Here is a 17,285-nt window from a genome sequence, read left to right on the forward strand (position 1 = left end):
TTTCCAGCCAGAGAGAGAGAGATTGTCCGCTCAGCAACAGGAGTTATTTCGAGACTGAAGGACGGACAGCCGTGTCATCGAGCAGACAAGCTCACTAATCTATCAGTTTCATTAAAGCCTGGAGGAAATCCAGCACTCAGGAAGAAGGACTGGGGTCAGTGGGGGGAGCAAAGGACACTGGGAGGCATTTACTGGCACAGGTGTTTGATCAGTGAGCGTTCAGATCAGTGACCAGGATCCAGTCTCCATGTCTATTTAACTACTTAATGCCTTCAAGATGTATATTCCACATAGGGTAAACGGCTTATTCACCGGCAGGGCTCACGGTTTCAGTGTTTAAAATGAACATGATGTCATGTCTTCACAGATGTGCGTACGAGGGTTCAGTTAAGGTTTATATATTGGAAACTGTGCAGAAGCGTCAGATAAGCGTTTTCCGATAACTACACACAGTGAAGCTCTGTAATGTCTTTCCTCTCAGGAAGGAAGCTCTTGTGAGATCAAGCCACTGTGCATATTTTCTGGAGCACATCAGAAGTGCTCCTCGTTCACGAAGACTTCCTGAGTTTGAGATCCAAGTGTTTGCAATGGCAAACCTGATGAGTGATTTATAGGAACTTAAAAAGGCTATTTGCTGTTATTAATATGTGTATGTGTGTGTGTGAGAGAGAGAGAGAATCATTAATCAGAGCTATTGCTCTTTGTGAGCACTTTATATCGGGTTCAACCAGTTCAATTTCAGAAGCAGATCTGACTAATCTTTTCCAATGTTATCTCTTTTTATTGAAAAACTGTTACATTATTTTATATTACACCATTTTTCTTGTATGTTTGGTAACGAGGTGCTATCAACGAGCTTATGTAAGCCAGTAAAATTCCTTAGATGGGAATATTAAGCCCTTGCGAGATATTTTCATTCTTGCACGATCAAAAAGAAAATACGGCCAGCTGAGAGTGTCAGTTTCACTTTATACAGTACCTATAAAGTCTGGTCATACAGTAGTGGCCAAAAGTCATGTCTGGCCTAGGAAAATTGACATTTTCACCTCTCATTGAAATATTATTAAAAATGTCTTAAAGATTTTATAAGCATATTGCGTAGCTGTGCTTGGAGTTGATAATAACACATTGAAACATGCCAAATTGTACCGACATAATTTTTGGCCAGGCTGTCAAGAAAGAAACCATGCACACATGCAAAAACAAGAGAGAACCAACGGAACATTAATAACTGATTATGAGTCATGAATCTGCTTTTGTGAGCTTTTTTATGCTTTTTGTCATATTAAAATAAAACCTGTAGCTATAGTTTGCCTTTTTTATTATTGCTTACTCCGCAGCTAGCCATATTTTAACAATGTTCATACTTTTTAGCTGAATAATTGTTTAATAATAGTTAATAATAAACTATGACATGATTTAATTTGTCACATTTACATTGAGTTCATTATTTTTTTTTTTTAAACTGTGTAATGCAATTCAAATGCATAAATCTTACATCGAGGCCTAAGTATTTTTTTTTGAGTGTGTCACATGACCCTTAATTTCAGATGACACGCCCATAGTCTGTTTACTGGCCATCTGGACATAAAACTCAAAGGCACGTTCTCGATCTGGCATACTCTAATCTGATTGGTTGGCTGACTTTTGAGGAAGAACTAATCACTGAATTCTCAAAGCTTTAGGTCAGTAGCATCTAATCATTGAAAGAGTTTGATGTTGGGTGCACTTAGGGAAGATTAAACCACATGTCCACGAGTAGCACTATATGTTCTGCTTTGTTTATGCGCAATGATCGGTACTTATCACTTTTGGATGTCTACGCACATTCTAATATTTTCTGTGTGTTTCACTGTAATTATAATACATTCTCTCTGTGTATGTTAATGTGGGTCTGATGAGTTTGTTCAGACCACAGCGGAACCACATAACTTATCATTTTTATGTCACGACGTTGGTATAAATCAGCGGTTAGTTACAGAGTCTCCGCTACTGAATCTCTGTAAATCAGCGGTTTTCTTCCTGCGTCAGCCCAGATTCCCCAGTGGATTGCAGAGTGACAGGAAGCTTGCGGTGTATAGAGATTAGAAGGATCATTATACGTATGTGCGCTCTCACTGGTGTGTGAACTCAGAAGAGCGTGCGCTGTGGTTTCCAGTGAACCCTGCTCAAAGCGTCCAGTGTAGAACCAGCACAGCAGAGCCTTTCATGGAGTCGAGATGTAAATACTGCGCCTGATGCTGGCTCGAGTGACTTTGTCTGCCGATGGAGTGAGAAAGCTTCAGAGAAGTGCACCAGTCTTGGCCCTTCCGTCCAGCTGGTCAAGAGAAGAGTTGGAGTTGGCTCCTACATACATTTGATCATGCGTATACGGATTTATAGACTTCTGGTGCTTGAGACCTTGAGACGTTTTTGCAATAGGATAAAACGCAGGAACCATCACAACAGGGCTTTCCTTTAAAGCCCTGATTGTTCTTACAGTCACTGCAGCTGCCAAATGTTTCCTTCTGTCCGTCTCATGTGCGTAGGCTTATTAAACAAACCGTTGAGCCTCTGCGATCCCTGGCTTCTGTGCAACGCTCAGGGTCCGTTTAGTGCTCCAGGCCTCATCATACACCGTCTGACAGCGTCACACACATGGTTTCTCTCTGTAGGCATACTAAGCTCATGGTTGCTGTTTTATGTGTGTTGTGGTGGGTCAACCCTCTCGAATCGCATGGGATAAACTGAGTATATCGCTGTGTGTCACATGACATCACGCCGCCGTAATTCATGCGGAGTCACGCCGGCCTGCTGCCGTATCCCTCAGATGTTCGCTTACACAGTTGTGCATGTGGCTTTGGTTGTCTTTGTTAATTTGTTGAGCTACTGTGCCGAGTGTCGCTCTCATCTCGCTGTTGCACACATGGTTCTCGGCACACGCGGTGTGTGTGTGTGTGTGTGTGTACGGAGCCTGTCAAAGCACATGACATTCACACATGGTTTTGAGTACTGCATGAATGTTGGGCTACTGGGTTCACTCGGGAACATATGGAGCGGGTCCGTACCTCAGCTGACCCTCGCGTGACAGCTCGGCCCCAGTGGTGTGTCCCTCCATTGTTTCATCACACTTTGAGTGTACACACTACATCACTGCCCAACATGCACCAGGGCTCGCACGTAACCAGTGACAGCACTGCGCATTGCCTCTACAAGACTCAAAGTTTTAAATAGTTTAAACGCCTTGAGTGCTATGAGCTGTGCAATATGCAGACCCTTGTGAAGAAGAAGTATACTTTTTAGTATTTTTAATGAATATGAACTGAATATGAATACAATGAAATGTATTGTGTTATAGTTAAAAATATGTTAAATGCAATTAGTAGTACTTGAGTGCTTTTTGACCCACTTTAGTTGTTTTATACACGGACAAATAATGGTGTAGGATTTACTTTGAAACGATTTTCACTCAGAAATTGCTTCAAAATGTCAGAAATAATTACATAGAAATGGCAAGTAACATGTTAAATTAAACGAAATTTTGAAGTAGAAAGTGTGAAATAGTATTTTCTTGTAAAGCGTTCTCCAATAATCGTTTACTTTACAACTTTACAAAATCAATACTGTGTAATTACTTCTATTGTCTTTAAAATATGGTTAAAGCTGACAAGTATTTATGGTAAACCCTTAATGTCATTTCTATTGAAACTTGCATGTTATCTATTTAAATATATTTATAATTATACATTCGTAATGATGAAGTTGCAATTTAGTACATTTTAAATATATTAACGGTAACACTTTATTTTGATGGTCCACTTTAGAAATTCTACTGACTATAAGAAACTTTGAATCTACATGTTAACTTGCAGTCATTAGAGTATTAGTAGACTGTCTGCTTAATATCAGCGAACACTTTATTTTGATGCTTCCCAACAGACATTTAAGTAACTTTGCATGTAAATGCCAACTTATTTAACTGTTATGACTCTTGTCTTGTTTCCCCTGTTTTGTGTTTAGGACTCTTATGTTGAAGAGTATATTCCTTGTTCCCATTGTTCCAGTGTTTCACTTCCATGTGTCCCAAATGACACACTTTACACTGCACTTATACTCTATGTACTTATGCACTGTGTACTCAACCATGTAGTGTATGAATTGTATATGGTTATTTTGTCATTCAACATTGGAGTCTGATAGCTCCTCCACGACGTAATTAAAACTGCGACTGTTGAGTGCATGAAGTGTCCATTTTTTCCCTTAATTAAGTGCATCATCCGGGTATTTAAAGTGTGCTTTTTTTTCAGTGTAAACACACTAATTGCAATATTTACACTACAAAATGTCATAGAATAGTTCAAGTGTACGTTCATTTGGACACACCTCATGTGTTTAGTCTCTGTTTGCTTTTGTTTCCATAGTTACCCTCATTACTTCCCATAATATTTAATTGCTCACACCTGTCCCTTGTTAGTCCTTGTAATGCTGTGTATATAAACCCCAGTGTTTCCTGTGTTGATTGTCAGGTCTGTCCTTATATTAGCTGTCATGTTGACATGATCAGTTCTGTTCCTGGAGTTTCCTACTGTCTGTTACCTTGTTTATTTACACCTTTAATAAACCTTATTTGCATCTGAATCAAACCCTTTTTTGTTTCTGAGTTCACTTTACATCTACCAACCCTAGGACTCTACTAACAGTTTACTAATACTTTGAGAGTTAGTTGTCTAAAGTGGACCATATTTGGTGGATTATTTAATTTATAGTATATTATCTTCAAATTTTGTTTGCACAAAAAACATTCAATGCAATTAAGTACATTTCTTTTCACAAGGGGAGGTTCCTGCAACTGCTTCCCTGGCAAGTCAGTTTTGATTTCATGTTGACCAATAGGCTAATACTACTCTATTTATACTAAAGTACTAAACAATGGTGTAAAAGATTTACTGGCAAAGGGACTGGATGTACATACTGTAACTCCACACATGCAGGTACATAAGGAAAGTGTCTTAGCAGGTCAGTAACGGTGCCCATTGTGTTTGTTCCAGATGTCATCTCTCCAACATATTACAACCCGTACTTCAGGAGGCTAAGGTTTGACGTGAGCTCCATGGAGAAAAACGCTTCAAACCTGGTGAAGGCAGAGCTCAGGATCTTCAGGCTGCAGAACCCAAAGGCCCGTGTGTCTGAGCAGCGGATTGAGCTTTACCAGGTAAGGCCTCTCCTGTCCCTCAGCCCTTCATCATTCTTGCGTTTCGTTTGACTTCATGCACTCATTCAACTCCCCAAACAACTGTCATGACAGCAGCAGTACAACAATCCTGTCTGGACAATTACTTGCATGCAAACTTTGGCTTTGGTTTTCACACGTGAGAATTATGATATAAATTAGTCAAATATTTTTCTAAGAAATACTATTTAAAGTTTGTGTCAAACTATTACAATTTCTTCATTTATGTGATCAGATATGATGTATACTTTTTTTTTTACTTTTATGCCCCCAAACATTTTTAATTAATTTTATTTCAGAAAACATGATTAACCTAGAAGAGGTGTATTTAAGTGTAGTGTATGTAAAAATTCCAATTTAATGTATTTTTAAAGTTATACTATGTAACTTTTTTTGTTCATTATCAATCCTTCTGAAAAAAATATTTAGCCTTACCCTGATTCACTATGCTATTGCGTACATGCGTCACTATCTGTGAATATGGTACATTTTAGAGGTTAGTTGTCACACCGAGTGAGAAAGCTTGACATGGAGCCGCTAAATCTCGAGCCTCCAAGGAATCACCCGTTTTAAACAAACGCTAAACAGAGGAGAGTCTGCTGGAGAAAAGAGAACGACAGAGCTCGTAATAAAACAAGAATCAACATTAGCTTGGCTTTTGAGAGATGGCGAGGACTGAGGGATTTAAAATGTTGTAAAAGCGATGCAGAGATGGCTTTTTTATTACTCAACAGGTGTAATAAGGTGTTATTGAACAGATAAATTGCCATATGTAGCTCTCTGACAGAGTTCATTGTAAAGCATTATCTATTGTGAAGGCTCATTTCACTATGGTTGTTTTAGCGCTGTGATGGAGTTTACTTTTAAGGAAGTACCATAACTATTAATGGGTAAAGCTAGAGTAATGTCTTCAGCTAGTCAGCTTGAGATGCTTTTTTCTATCTAAACTGGTTATATGTATTAATAGTGAATGTTTTATGAGCAGTGGGAGAATCTCGCTCTCCCTTTAGTTATGATAAAGAACCATATTCATCCGCACAGTCATGCAGAGCCGAAACACAATAAAAAACAATGTTCTTCCGCAAATGCATGCAGTTTTGTTTTTTAAATGCCAGAAGGCCAAAAGATCCAGGCATTGACCCATTCACTACAATAGGACTCTTGCTGATGTGATATTGCTTAAATATGACATGCAAAGATGCAAATTATATGTCGTCAATAGCAGTTCACCTCTTTAATCTTATTAATATTTGAACTGTTTCTCAAAAACTGCAATTAGATTGAATGGAGAGCAAATGGAGACTTGCGTCCCCGGCTTCTCAAATTTGGACAAAACTTCAAAATTCAGAGATTTCAATAAGAACTCAAAGATTTCTCATCAAATACTCCCGAAACCAAATGATCTGAGCTATGCCATCCAAATTATAGCCTCTTAATGTATTTATATTAAATATGGAAGCTTGTTTCCTCCAAAGAATAAAAAATAAATAAGGAAATTACGAATTTATCTGGCAATTGTGAGTTTATAACTTTATGTTCTGACCTTTTTTTTTTTTTTTGCAATTTCGAATTTATAACTTTCTGACTTTTTTCGCAGAATTGTGATATAAACCTGTGATATAAACTTGTAGTTTTGAATTATAAAGTCAAAATTGTGAGATAAAAACTTGCTATTGCGAGACAAAAGTATTGCAAAAATAGGCTATATTTTATTCCTTGGAAACAATAATCAAACAATAATCAACTCTTGTTTTATATGGTCATTTTTATTTTTACTAAACGAGGTCTAGGAAATACACTGAAAATGCCACTCAGATATTGCTTTTCCTAACTTTTTTGTTTACAGTGTACAGATAAATAAATAATAAAGAAGTCTTCTGAGCCATGAATGAGCCTGTGAATCGTACCAGAGTTAATTGTAACCCGGGCCACTTTTCAGATGGACTCGGATGTGGTTCACTAACACACACTCAAGTTCAGAAAACCGTTTTCACACCAACCAAGTGAACCAAACTCTGACGTCAAACAAGCTTGTGTACGCAGTGTGAAAGCGCCCACACATGCACTTTTTAACCTCTCTTCTCCTCCTCCTCTTTCCTCGTATGTTCGTTTATTTATCTTAAGGGTGCTGTAGAGCTCCGGCCCATCGATCAGCGGGGTTTTATGTGTGTGTGGAGAGAAGTGAGTGTGGAATGCTGTTTGGTGATTTAGAGTTCCGAGGGTCTCGAGGGCCAAATAAAATCCCAGTGCTGTCGAGGTCTGCGCTCCCCACCTCCCACCTGCCTCTCCATTTAACCTCGCTCCCCTCCTCTCTGTTCATGTGTCAGGTCTGTCATGACAGGTGCAGTAAACACTGTCCCACTAACACAGAGATGGTGAATGTGTTAGGGAGGTTTTAAAAGGAGTTTGCAGGGAAGGGAGAGGTTGATCCTGTTCCATTTTGATTACTCATGTTGTAGCTGGTCAGGAAATAATATAGTTCATCTGCATATAAGTTGGACTGTTGTCTGAAGTGAACTGGTGAAACAGCTCTAACTGGATATTTTATGCAATTTCCCTATATTTATATACGTTATTCATGCTGTCAATCCACAATTTTTTCTAATATTATGAATTATTATGAAGACGAAATACTCCAAGGCACTCGCGAGGTGAAGTAAAAAACATTTAATTAACTGGGCTAAATCATTAAAAAAAAAATTGTAGTAGATATGTGTAAAGATAAGTGTAGATATAAGCATTTCGGCTACACCGCCTTCTTCAGGATACTTATCAATTGTCTTCTTAAACTATTAGTAATAAGTGGATCAGCAAAGACAGCTGGTTGAACATCATGAATTATTATTTGATGAATATCAGTGACATTGACTTGACTTGGACAAAACCTTTTCAGATATTTAAAAATATTCGAACAACACTGCTTTCACAGTGTCAGGAAAATGATATCGCACATTTTTGTAAGATCAAAATCTATTTTTAATTTAGGAATGAAACATGTTCATCACAGAAGAGGTGTTTTAAGTAACTGTGGGCATGAATAGCATTTATACAGGTGAAACTTGAAAAATTTGAATATCGTGCAAAAGTTCATGTATTTCAGTAATTCAAATTAAAAGCTGAAACTAATATATTTAGTATATATAACTATATACATATGCATGATTATACTTTTCAGAGGGCCAACATTTCTGCATTTAAAATACTTTTTTTTTATTGATTTCATGTAATATTCAAATTTTCTGAGATTTTGAATTTGGGGTTTTCATAAGCTGTAAGCCATAAGCAAACTTTTGCAGGATATTCTAATTTTCCGAGTTTCACCTGTAATGTTATGGCGTTCAAAAGTTTGGGGCAAAGTTGCCAATGCTGCATTTATTTGATCAAAAATGTAGTAAAAACAGTTATATTGTGTACAATTTAAAAGAAATTTAAAAAAAATGCTGATTTGCTGCTTAAGAAACATTTCTTATTATTATCAGCGTTGAGTTGCTGTTTAAAATTGTGTGGAAAACATGATACTCTTTTCAGGATTCTTTGATCAAAAGAAAGTTCAAAAGAACAGCATTTATTTGATAGAAATCTTTTGTAACATTATAAATGTCTTTACTATAATTTCCGAGCTTTTTAATGCATCCTTGCTGAGTAAAATATGAATTTCTTTAAAAACGAAATCTTACGGTATGCATTTTAGAATAAACGAATAGATCCCTCATAAAGTAATTCAGCTCTCCTGTTAAACCGATCAAGTGTTACTTCAGTTCAGCATGGAGATTTATCTCCATATCAGCAGTTGTGTAACTACAGTAGATTCCAACCCGTCCCAAAAGCCCCTCGACTGCTTTATGGACAGCCGACCCCTGTAGCTCCAGTCTAAAGATCCTACAATTAGCATCTCTATTTTGGCCTCCGTCTGAGCCTCTCCATCCCACGTTCACCTCCACGGCCCGATGGAAGGAAGCGGAGCCGTTGCAGATCTACAGCTGAAGCAGTGTTTTACGCATTAAGAGCTGCTCTGTCCAATGTAAACACGCAGCCACGAAGGACAGAGGAATAACAGTGCACCCTGTCCAGCATCTGTTTCCGCCACCACAGCCTCTCCAAGCATTTCCCAGACCTGGCTAATCAATCAGGGAGCTTCCAATGGGAAGAAGGGAACCGCTGTTGAGGCACTGGAGAAGGGTAGCGTTTCATGCGGGGTGAACGAGGGCTGGCACATCGATGACAGCGTTTGCAGTCTGCTGATGCGTTTCCTGTTTCTTTAGATTCTAGGTCATAAAGAGCTCACATCACCCACACAGCGCTACATCGACAGCAAGGTGGTGCGCACCCGCATGGAGGGCGAGTGGCTGTCGTTCGACGTGACCGAGGCCGTCAGTGAGTGGCTGCTGCACAGAGGTAAAGGAGTGTAAGACAGTGTTTTACTACAAATGTCTTGTGCATATTTATATCTAATTCCTGCTGGAAAATCGAAACACTCAAAATCAACTTAAAACCAAAAATTGAAGATTAAAGGTATATTTTTCTCCAAAACATTGAACAAAAAAAAAATCAATCTTTCTCGGCCAGAAATATTGATGACTCATCTTGTACTCAAGGGTGTGTCCCTTGTGAAAAAGAGGTGTGCTTACTTGTATTGAATGTGCACTTGTAGTGTACTAGAATATAGGTCATATAATATGAATTGAAATAAAAGGCCAGTACTTTTATGACTATGTTTCTCAACGTATGAACACTTTCAATAGGTGCACTGTAATATCAAATTAATGATTTTACTTAAAGTACATTAAGTTTTGCATTTAAGCTACATTAAATAAGTACACTTATTGATGTGCTCACTAACATACACATATAAAGTAGGCTACTTTATTATAATTTTAACCATAGTGTTTTCTTTGATATAATAAATGTACTAAATTGCAACTTCATCATTCCAAATGTGTAATTACAAATATATTAAAATATGTGACATACTAGTTCCGATAGAAATTACATTAAAGTATATTTTAGTTTACCATAGATGCTTGTCAGTACATTTAGTAGTACACTTTAACCATATTTCAATTATGAAATCACATAAAAATATGTACTGCTTAAGTGGGTCAAAAAGCACTCTAAAGTTCAGCTAATTGCATTTGATTTAAATTTAAACTACAATACATTTTCATTTAACTGTGAATAACATGCAATTCAGTGTCAAAAAAAAAAAGTAGCTACCATTTTCCGTTTCAGTGATCTAGCTTGACCACCGCTGGTTTTCTAGCAGGAAGAAAATAAGAATTAGTCAAAATTTCTATTTGAGTTAAACATGACATTATGAAGTAGAAAGTGTGAAATAGTATTTCCTTGTAAAAAAATCAAATCCTTCATGCATGCAAAGTTTAGTGAGTTTTCACCATAGCTTATCAAAGTGCACGAGAATAGCAGTAATAACAGGCCAGAGCATGAAGGTGTAGGATCGTCGTCAGCATACATGAGCTCATAACAGTTGGAGCCCAGCGGTTCTCCATCACATTACGCAAGAGAGCGATAGACATCCGCGCGGCAGAGAGATTCAGCATTACTAGCGGCTGTGATGAATGCTGGAGCTGAGAGACAGCAGTGACGGTGTGTGACTCCTGAGGGATCATGGGAGTGGGCTCACTCACATCAGATGAGCTCATTTATCTGCTGTAGATTATCTGACCTTGCTGTGCAAGTGTTTTATTTTTCTCTGTTTTTCTCTCCCACCAGACAGAAACAATGGATTCAAGATCAGCCTGCACTGTCCCTGCTGCACATTTGTGCCGTCAAATAATTACATCATCCCCAACAAGAGCGAGGAGCTGGAGACACGCTTTGCAGGTGGCTTTGGGTGGGGGTGCGTGTGTGTGTGTGTGTGTGTGTGTGTGTGTGGGCCGGGGGGGAAGAAAAATGGAAATAAATGTTTGTCAGACAGAAGTAGGTCTGATTGAGGCCCGAATCCCCCTGAATAAATTTAGAGGCAAAAGGTTGCTTAAAAAGTCCACTACCAGTCCAAAGTCTGGACACACCTACTCATTCTAGATTATGCCCATTTGTCACATTTTAGTAATAATCATAGTCATCAAAACTTTTAAACAACACAACTGAAAACATGGGAATTATGTAGTGACCAAAACAATGTGACACGAAAGGGAACTAGAACATTTGAAAGTTTCCACCCTTTGTCTAGATTCCAGATTCTAGTCAGATAATGCTTTTTTAAACTGTATTGAACCGTGACTATCTGGTCCTATTAAAAAGTGTATGTTTTGACAGTGCTTTCAAGCAATATCAAAAAGTTACATTACAAATTAGTCAGATCACAGTTTAAGGGGTATTAATGCACCTGTTAATGATTATTAATATCATCTAATGTTCCTGCAATACTCGATTTGTTGTGCGCATTGTAGCATACTGAAACATGTATGATTAAAAATTACACTCACAGCAGTTTTATGTTTTTCTATGAATTTGATTGTGTTTTAATTATGCGACTCCTAGTAAAATCACTGTCGCCTCTCATGGTCAATTGTTTTGGTAATGATTTATGCATTTGGCAAATCTGATTTGGCATATTTTATCCAAAGCGACTTGCATTGTTTTCAAGGTACACTGAAACAATAATTACACTTTTATTTAAAAATAAATATATATATATATATATACACTACCGTTCAAAGGTTTGGGGTCGGTACGATTTTAAATACTTTTAAAAGAATTCTCTTCTGCTAACCATGGCTGCGCTTATTTGATTAAAAATACAACAAAAATCAGTTATAGTATTAAATATTATTCCAGTGTAAATCAGCTGTTTTCTGTGTGAACGAAAATGTTTTTTTTTGATTCTTTGATGAATAGGAAGTTCAAAAGACTTTTGTAACATTATAAATGTCTTTACTGTCACTTTCGATCAAATTAATTATTCCTTGATAAATAAAAGTATTGATTTCTTTCCTCCAAAAAATAAAAATAAAATTCTCACTGACCCCAAACTTTTGAACGGTAGTGTATATACTCTTAATTTGTTAAAAATATATATATATATTATATGTATATATTCAATATATTATGGTTTGTTAAAATCTTAAATTTTATTTTGTAAGTTCACATATTTATTTCCGCAAAGACACAAGCCAAAAACGCACTTAATATAGATGAATATAATATTTTTGGGGCTTTTTACCACTTAATTTGACCCTAAACAAAACCTAAATTAGCTATATCATGAAAGTAGAATTTTCACTACACATTTTATTAGTCAATGATTCATTTAGTTTACTATAGTATAAATAAAGACAACTTCAAAAGACCTTAATGGCGATGTCTTTTTGAAGAATGCATCATACTGACAAATAAAATACAACTGAAAAATGTATAAAATGCACAATAATTCGTTATGGAGTGCAATAACAAAACAGGTTTAAACCGGAAACCATGACTTTTAATTAGACCAGTATACAAATACACTTCTTTTTTTTTTTTTTTATCATGCTCAACAGGAATGCCCTGTATAATTTGTTACATTTCTGTCTGATTTCTGGTTCACAGGTATAGATGACAGCTTTGTGCACGGAGGGGATCTGAAGATGTTTAAAAAGCGCCGTCACAGTGGCCAGTCTCCACACCTGCTGCTGATGCTGCTTCCATCGTACCGTCTGGAGTCCCAACACAAGAGCCACCGACAGAAGCGAGCTCTGGACGCAGCCTTCTGCTCCAGGTAGGACCTTTTCCCACAGTCTGTATCTGAACCACAACAGCACTTCTGGTGTCTGTATAGATACTCATCTGTCATTGGTTAAAAACAGCCAGATGTCAGTCCAGGATTATGCAATCGCTGAGCCATATACGGTATCAAAGCAGACTGGACCACCTATCAATGCTGACTGAACTTAATCAATGAACTGGAAAACTTTTCACTGTTAGATTAAAGCTAATGTGGCTCGATTGTCTTTTAATAAAAATCATCTGTATTCTCTCTCGTCCAACCCATTGCTGACACGATCATATAACAATGTGCTGTTAATTTTATACTTCCTGACAGATAACATCCAGTATTAACAAGCTGAGAAAATATCAGACATTTCTGTCCAAATCCTAAAGAGAAAAATCGACATTAAAATGAAAGAGTGGACTGATCTGATTATCAGTGTTGGCCAGAATTCATAATTTTAAGAAATCACATGAAAGAACCATGTTTTTATCTCCTGTGCTGACAAATTTCCTATCGGAATAGAGGGTTTGGGTGGGACGTCTCCAAGGACTCATCCTTTTCCTTTTTTCCCCACTTTTTTTATAGCCAGTAGACATTGAACACATCACAGCTGTGAAGCATTATTTGCTTATTTCTAGTCAGTTGTGGGTTATATTAGAGGGAGGAACATTCTCAATCTAGAAAGCATTTGATTGGTCAGAAAACTGTATAGTGCAGGATGAGTCATCAATATTTTAAATGTGTACAAATGAATTAGAATTGAATTAGCCACAGTGATATTACGTTAATCCAATACTCGTTTTGCAATATGTTTGAAATATTTTAAATATGAGGGAAGAACCAAATATTAAACTTGGTTAAGGTATTTATCTGACAAAATTATTTGGATGCAAAAAAATGCATAGAAAAACAAAAAGCTTACAGGAAAAAAGCACACATTGACTACAACATAATCAGTTATTAATGTTTGGTTGGTTCTCTCTTGTTTTTGTATGTGTTCATAATTTCTTTGTATGACAGCATGAACAAAAATGACGTCAGCACAATTTGTCATGTTTCATCGCGTTATCACAAATAAAACAATCGACTCCAAGCACAACTACGCAATTTGCTCACAAAATCTTTAACACATTTTTAAGAATATTTGAATGAAGGGTGATGTCGTCAATTTTCCTGGCCACTACTATACTGTACGTTGTGCGTATGAAAATGTTTATGAGTAAAAATATAAAATGTATTATTAAAAACTATATTTAGAGCAGTTATATGATTTTCTTTCAATCTAATTCCATGCTAAATTTAGGTTCAAGAACTGAAATGAAATTTAAAGGCTTCATTAGCCTCGTTTTATTCTCAATGCTGAACATTTAGCATACCACTATTGTACATGTGCTACAATTGCATTTGTAGAACAGAAAAGCTAAATTTGCTGTGGGATTCAATGGTAGAAAATCTGTTGATGTAAAACTAGTCATGTCAACATATGCTATACTGCCATTATTTCTGTCAAAAATAGTTTTTTCTATTCTCATTTTAAGCTTATAGTTGATTATTTCAATTTAAAAAAAATATGGAGCTTTATGTGCATGTAATATCAAAGTGCAGCAAATCATTTTTTGCATTTTCATTTTCTCTGGCCCTCAAACCATTGGGTTAAACATCAATTCTGTTTATCATACCACAGAAATGTGCAGGACAACTGCTGTTTACGCTCTCTCTACATCGACTTCAAGAAGGATCTGGGCTGGAGGTGGATCCACGAACCGAAAGGTTATAACGCCAACTTCTGTGCAGGAGCCTGTCCGTATCTGTGGAGCGCGGACACTCAACACAGCAATGTAAGACCGATTTCAGCGACTGGTTAGGACGAAAACTTGTACAAGTTATTACCTGTGTCTGGTTGGGATGAGCTGGTATGATAGATGTAAAGCTACTAGGTGCTGAAGACAACAGATGAATTATAAATAGTCTGAATAACGGCATTTTATGTCCTGTTTCAGATCCTTGGCCTCTATAACACCATTAATCCAGAAGCGTCTGCATCTCCTTGCTGTGTGTCTCAGGATCTGGAACCCCTCACAATCCTTTACTACATCGGCAAAACCCCCAAAATTGAGCAGCTCTCCAACATGATTGTCAAGTCCTGCAAGTGCAGCTAGGAACCGATTTCCAAGAACACACATCCACACAAACAAACACACAATAATTTAAACCCAATCACAAACATGCTGGGCAGGGTGTCAAGGTACAACAGAGTAATTCCTACAGAATAGTTCCTACAAGAAGTCCAGACCATCAAAAACTCTCCAAAGCCAAGATGATGCGTAAAAACACACATCTGAATGGTGTGTGGATGTGTGAACTTGTGCTGGAAACAGCCCTGTCGGCATGTGTCACATCACCCACTCATCACTCTATGGATGTGAGTTTGGCAAACACTGGAAGTTTGTTATAGGTGTCTATATGTGAAGCAAGCGGAAGAAAAATCCCTTGTTCCATTTATTTCAAACAAACACTTCTTTCTGTTTTTTGTTTTTTTCATTGTTGTTTTGTTTCCCCTCAATTCAGATATTGTTTGCTTGACTTTTTTTAATCATATTTAAAACCCATGATATTGTTCACCGATACTGGTGAAGAGCTGGAAAGTTCTGACAAGCATTTGTCTCAAACTGTGTTGCTGCCACAAATGAACTCCATGCCTGGCGCGAATAAACCGTTTTTGCAAGGGGGTAGAGTTGGCGACTGACCGATGAAATATTTTTAAAGTTAATGCACGCCTCAGAAAGGCATAGTTTTACCACCTTACATGGTGTAAAAAAAGGCCAAGACCAACAAGTCATGTTGCTCCAAGCAGCCAAAGACGTTATGTTCCATTGCGAACAGCCATTTAGGTCAGAAACATTCTCTACACAACTGCAGTCGTGAATGCTTGGCCAACACATTGCAAGCAAAACCATTGCACACTCTTGCATTATTGTGGCAGCAACAAATAGATTTTCCATCAAATGTCTGTGCCATTAAGCCAAATGTTTTATCATGCAGATAGTTAGATATAAACATGTTGACAGTGCCGAGCAAGATTCTCTTCAAATTGTTGTTCCAGCATGAGAGTTATTGATCTGAAAGAGAAAAGTGACTAGAAGTTCATGCAAAAAGATGGCGTTTCTGAAAAGAATGACCTTGACTTTTTGATACTCACCACGCAGAGCTATACCAGAGCATATAGTGCCTGGTTAAACTGGAATACGGGTGGTTGGTGAATAAAACGCTGGTTTTGCGCTGAAATACAAGTGGCAACAAAATACAAATGCAAAAGTGGCAACTTGGTGAAATCACCCCTTATTACAGAGTGAGTGCAGCTATGATGTCAGCAACTCAGCTGTGTTGAAAGGAAGTGATGTCTAGTAATGAAATAGGTATGTTTACATGCACTAATTTTCATCAATCAAATGGATCAAATCCAATTTCATAGTCTAAAAGTTCCCTAAGCGTTGGAATCCAATCCACATATTCGTTTACATTTGTGTGTATTACATATATTCCAAACAGAACTTCACGTGACTAGACCTACCCCAAGTAAAATCGCCATTTTCTGCCTTAATGACATGTAAATATTGACCAGTTTGGAAGTCATGCCTCGCATGTAAATGTAGCTATTGATGTGAGAAGAGTTGTGTCAGTAAAGTCAGATTTTGATGAAAGGATGAAGAATGTGAACAGACATGTAATGGACAGGTCATGTAAGTGAGAGACAGTAACCCCAGTTCATCCTTTTGAACATGTTGTGCAGAGGCCAGCTTGACATATGCACTGCAGCAGCCGCGGAGGCTGACGTCGACGTCCATGGAGAAATGTTTTATACACATCTCAAAGTGTCTTCCTGAATTTGTGATTTTGTTTTCTCTCAGAGAAAGTGATCCTTTGTTATGAAGAATTGCACTGACTATTTTATTTCTACAATTTTTTTTATTATTATTATTTGTAACTATTGTTTGCTGGTTTTTATTCGTAGTTATAGCTTCACCCACATAACATGAGCTGATGATGTGAGTAGCTTCCAAGTGGAGGTTCACCTTTTAAGTCCTTATCTTAACCAGAATTAGAGAAACTGGTGCCAGATCAGTTTAAAAGAGAAACGTTGACTCATGCCCAGGATTTTTAGTTGACACTTATTTTATGTGTATTAGGGCAAGAATGCCAGTGGACTTCCTGCAGACACAGGAAGCAGAAGGAGACACCAGCATTGTCACACTAGAGCTGTTTATTGTTATTGTTGTCTATGATGATGATGATGATGTCGATATTGTTGACCCACTATGATGTATTGTAACACATTACTGTTGTGGTGCTCTAGTGGTAAATAAA

General features: G+C 37.4%; 1 protein-coding gene across 1 annotated transcript; it reads left to right on the forward strand.

Annotated features, from left to right (window-relative positions):
* The first annotated feature begins 4,908 nt into the window (after positions 1-4,908).
* On the forward strand, positions 4,909-16,255 carry tgfb2 (transforming growth factor, beta 2). Its single transcript, XM_056263127.1, has 7 exons — positions 4,909-4,913; positions 4,996-5,191; positions 9,472-9,604; positions 10,940-11,050; positions 12,758-12,926; positions 14,605-14,758; positions 14,921-16,255. Exons 1-7 carry the CDS (start codon positions 4,909-4,911, stop codon positions 15,077-15,079), a joined length of 927 nt encoding a protein of 308 aa, XP_056119102.1. The 3' UTR covers positions 15,080-16,255.
* Positions 16,256-17,285: the final 1,030 nt, after the last annotated feature.

The sequence above is a fragment of the Rhinichthys klamathensis genome, unplaced genomic scaffold, assembly GCF_029890125.1.
Source record: "Rhinichthys klamathensis goyatoka isolate OS25496 unplaced genomic scaffold, OSU_Roscu_1.1 h1tg000198l_1, whole genome shotgun sequence".
Classification (NCBI taxonomy): domain Eukaryota; kingdom Metazoa; phylum Chordata; class Actinopteri; order Cypriniformes; family Leuciscidae; genus Rhinichthys; species Rhinichthys klamathensis.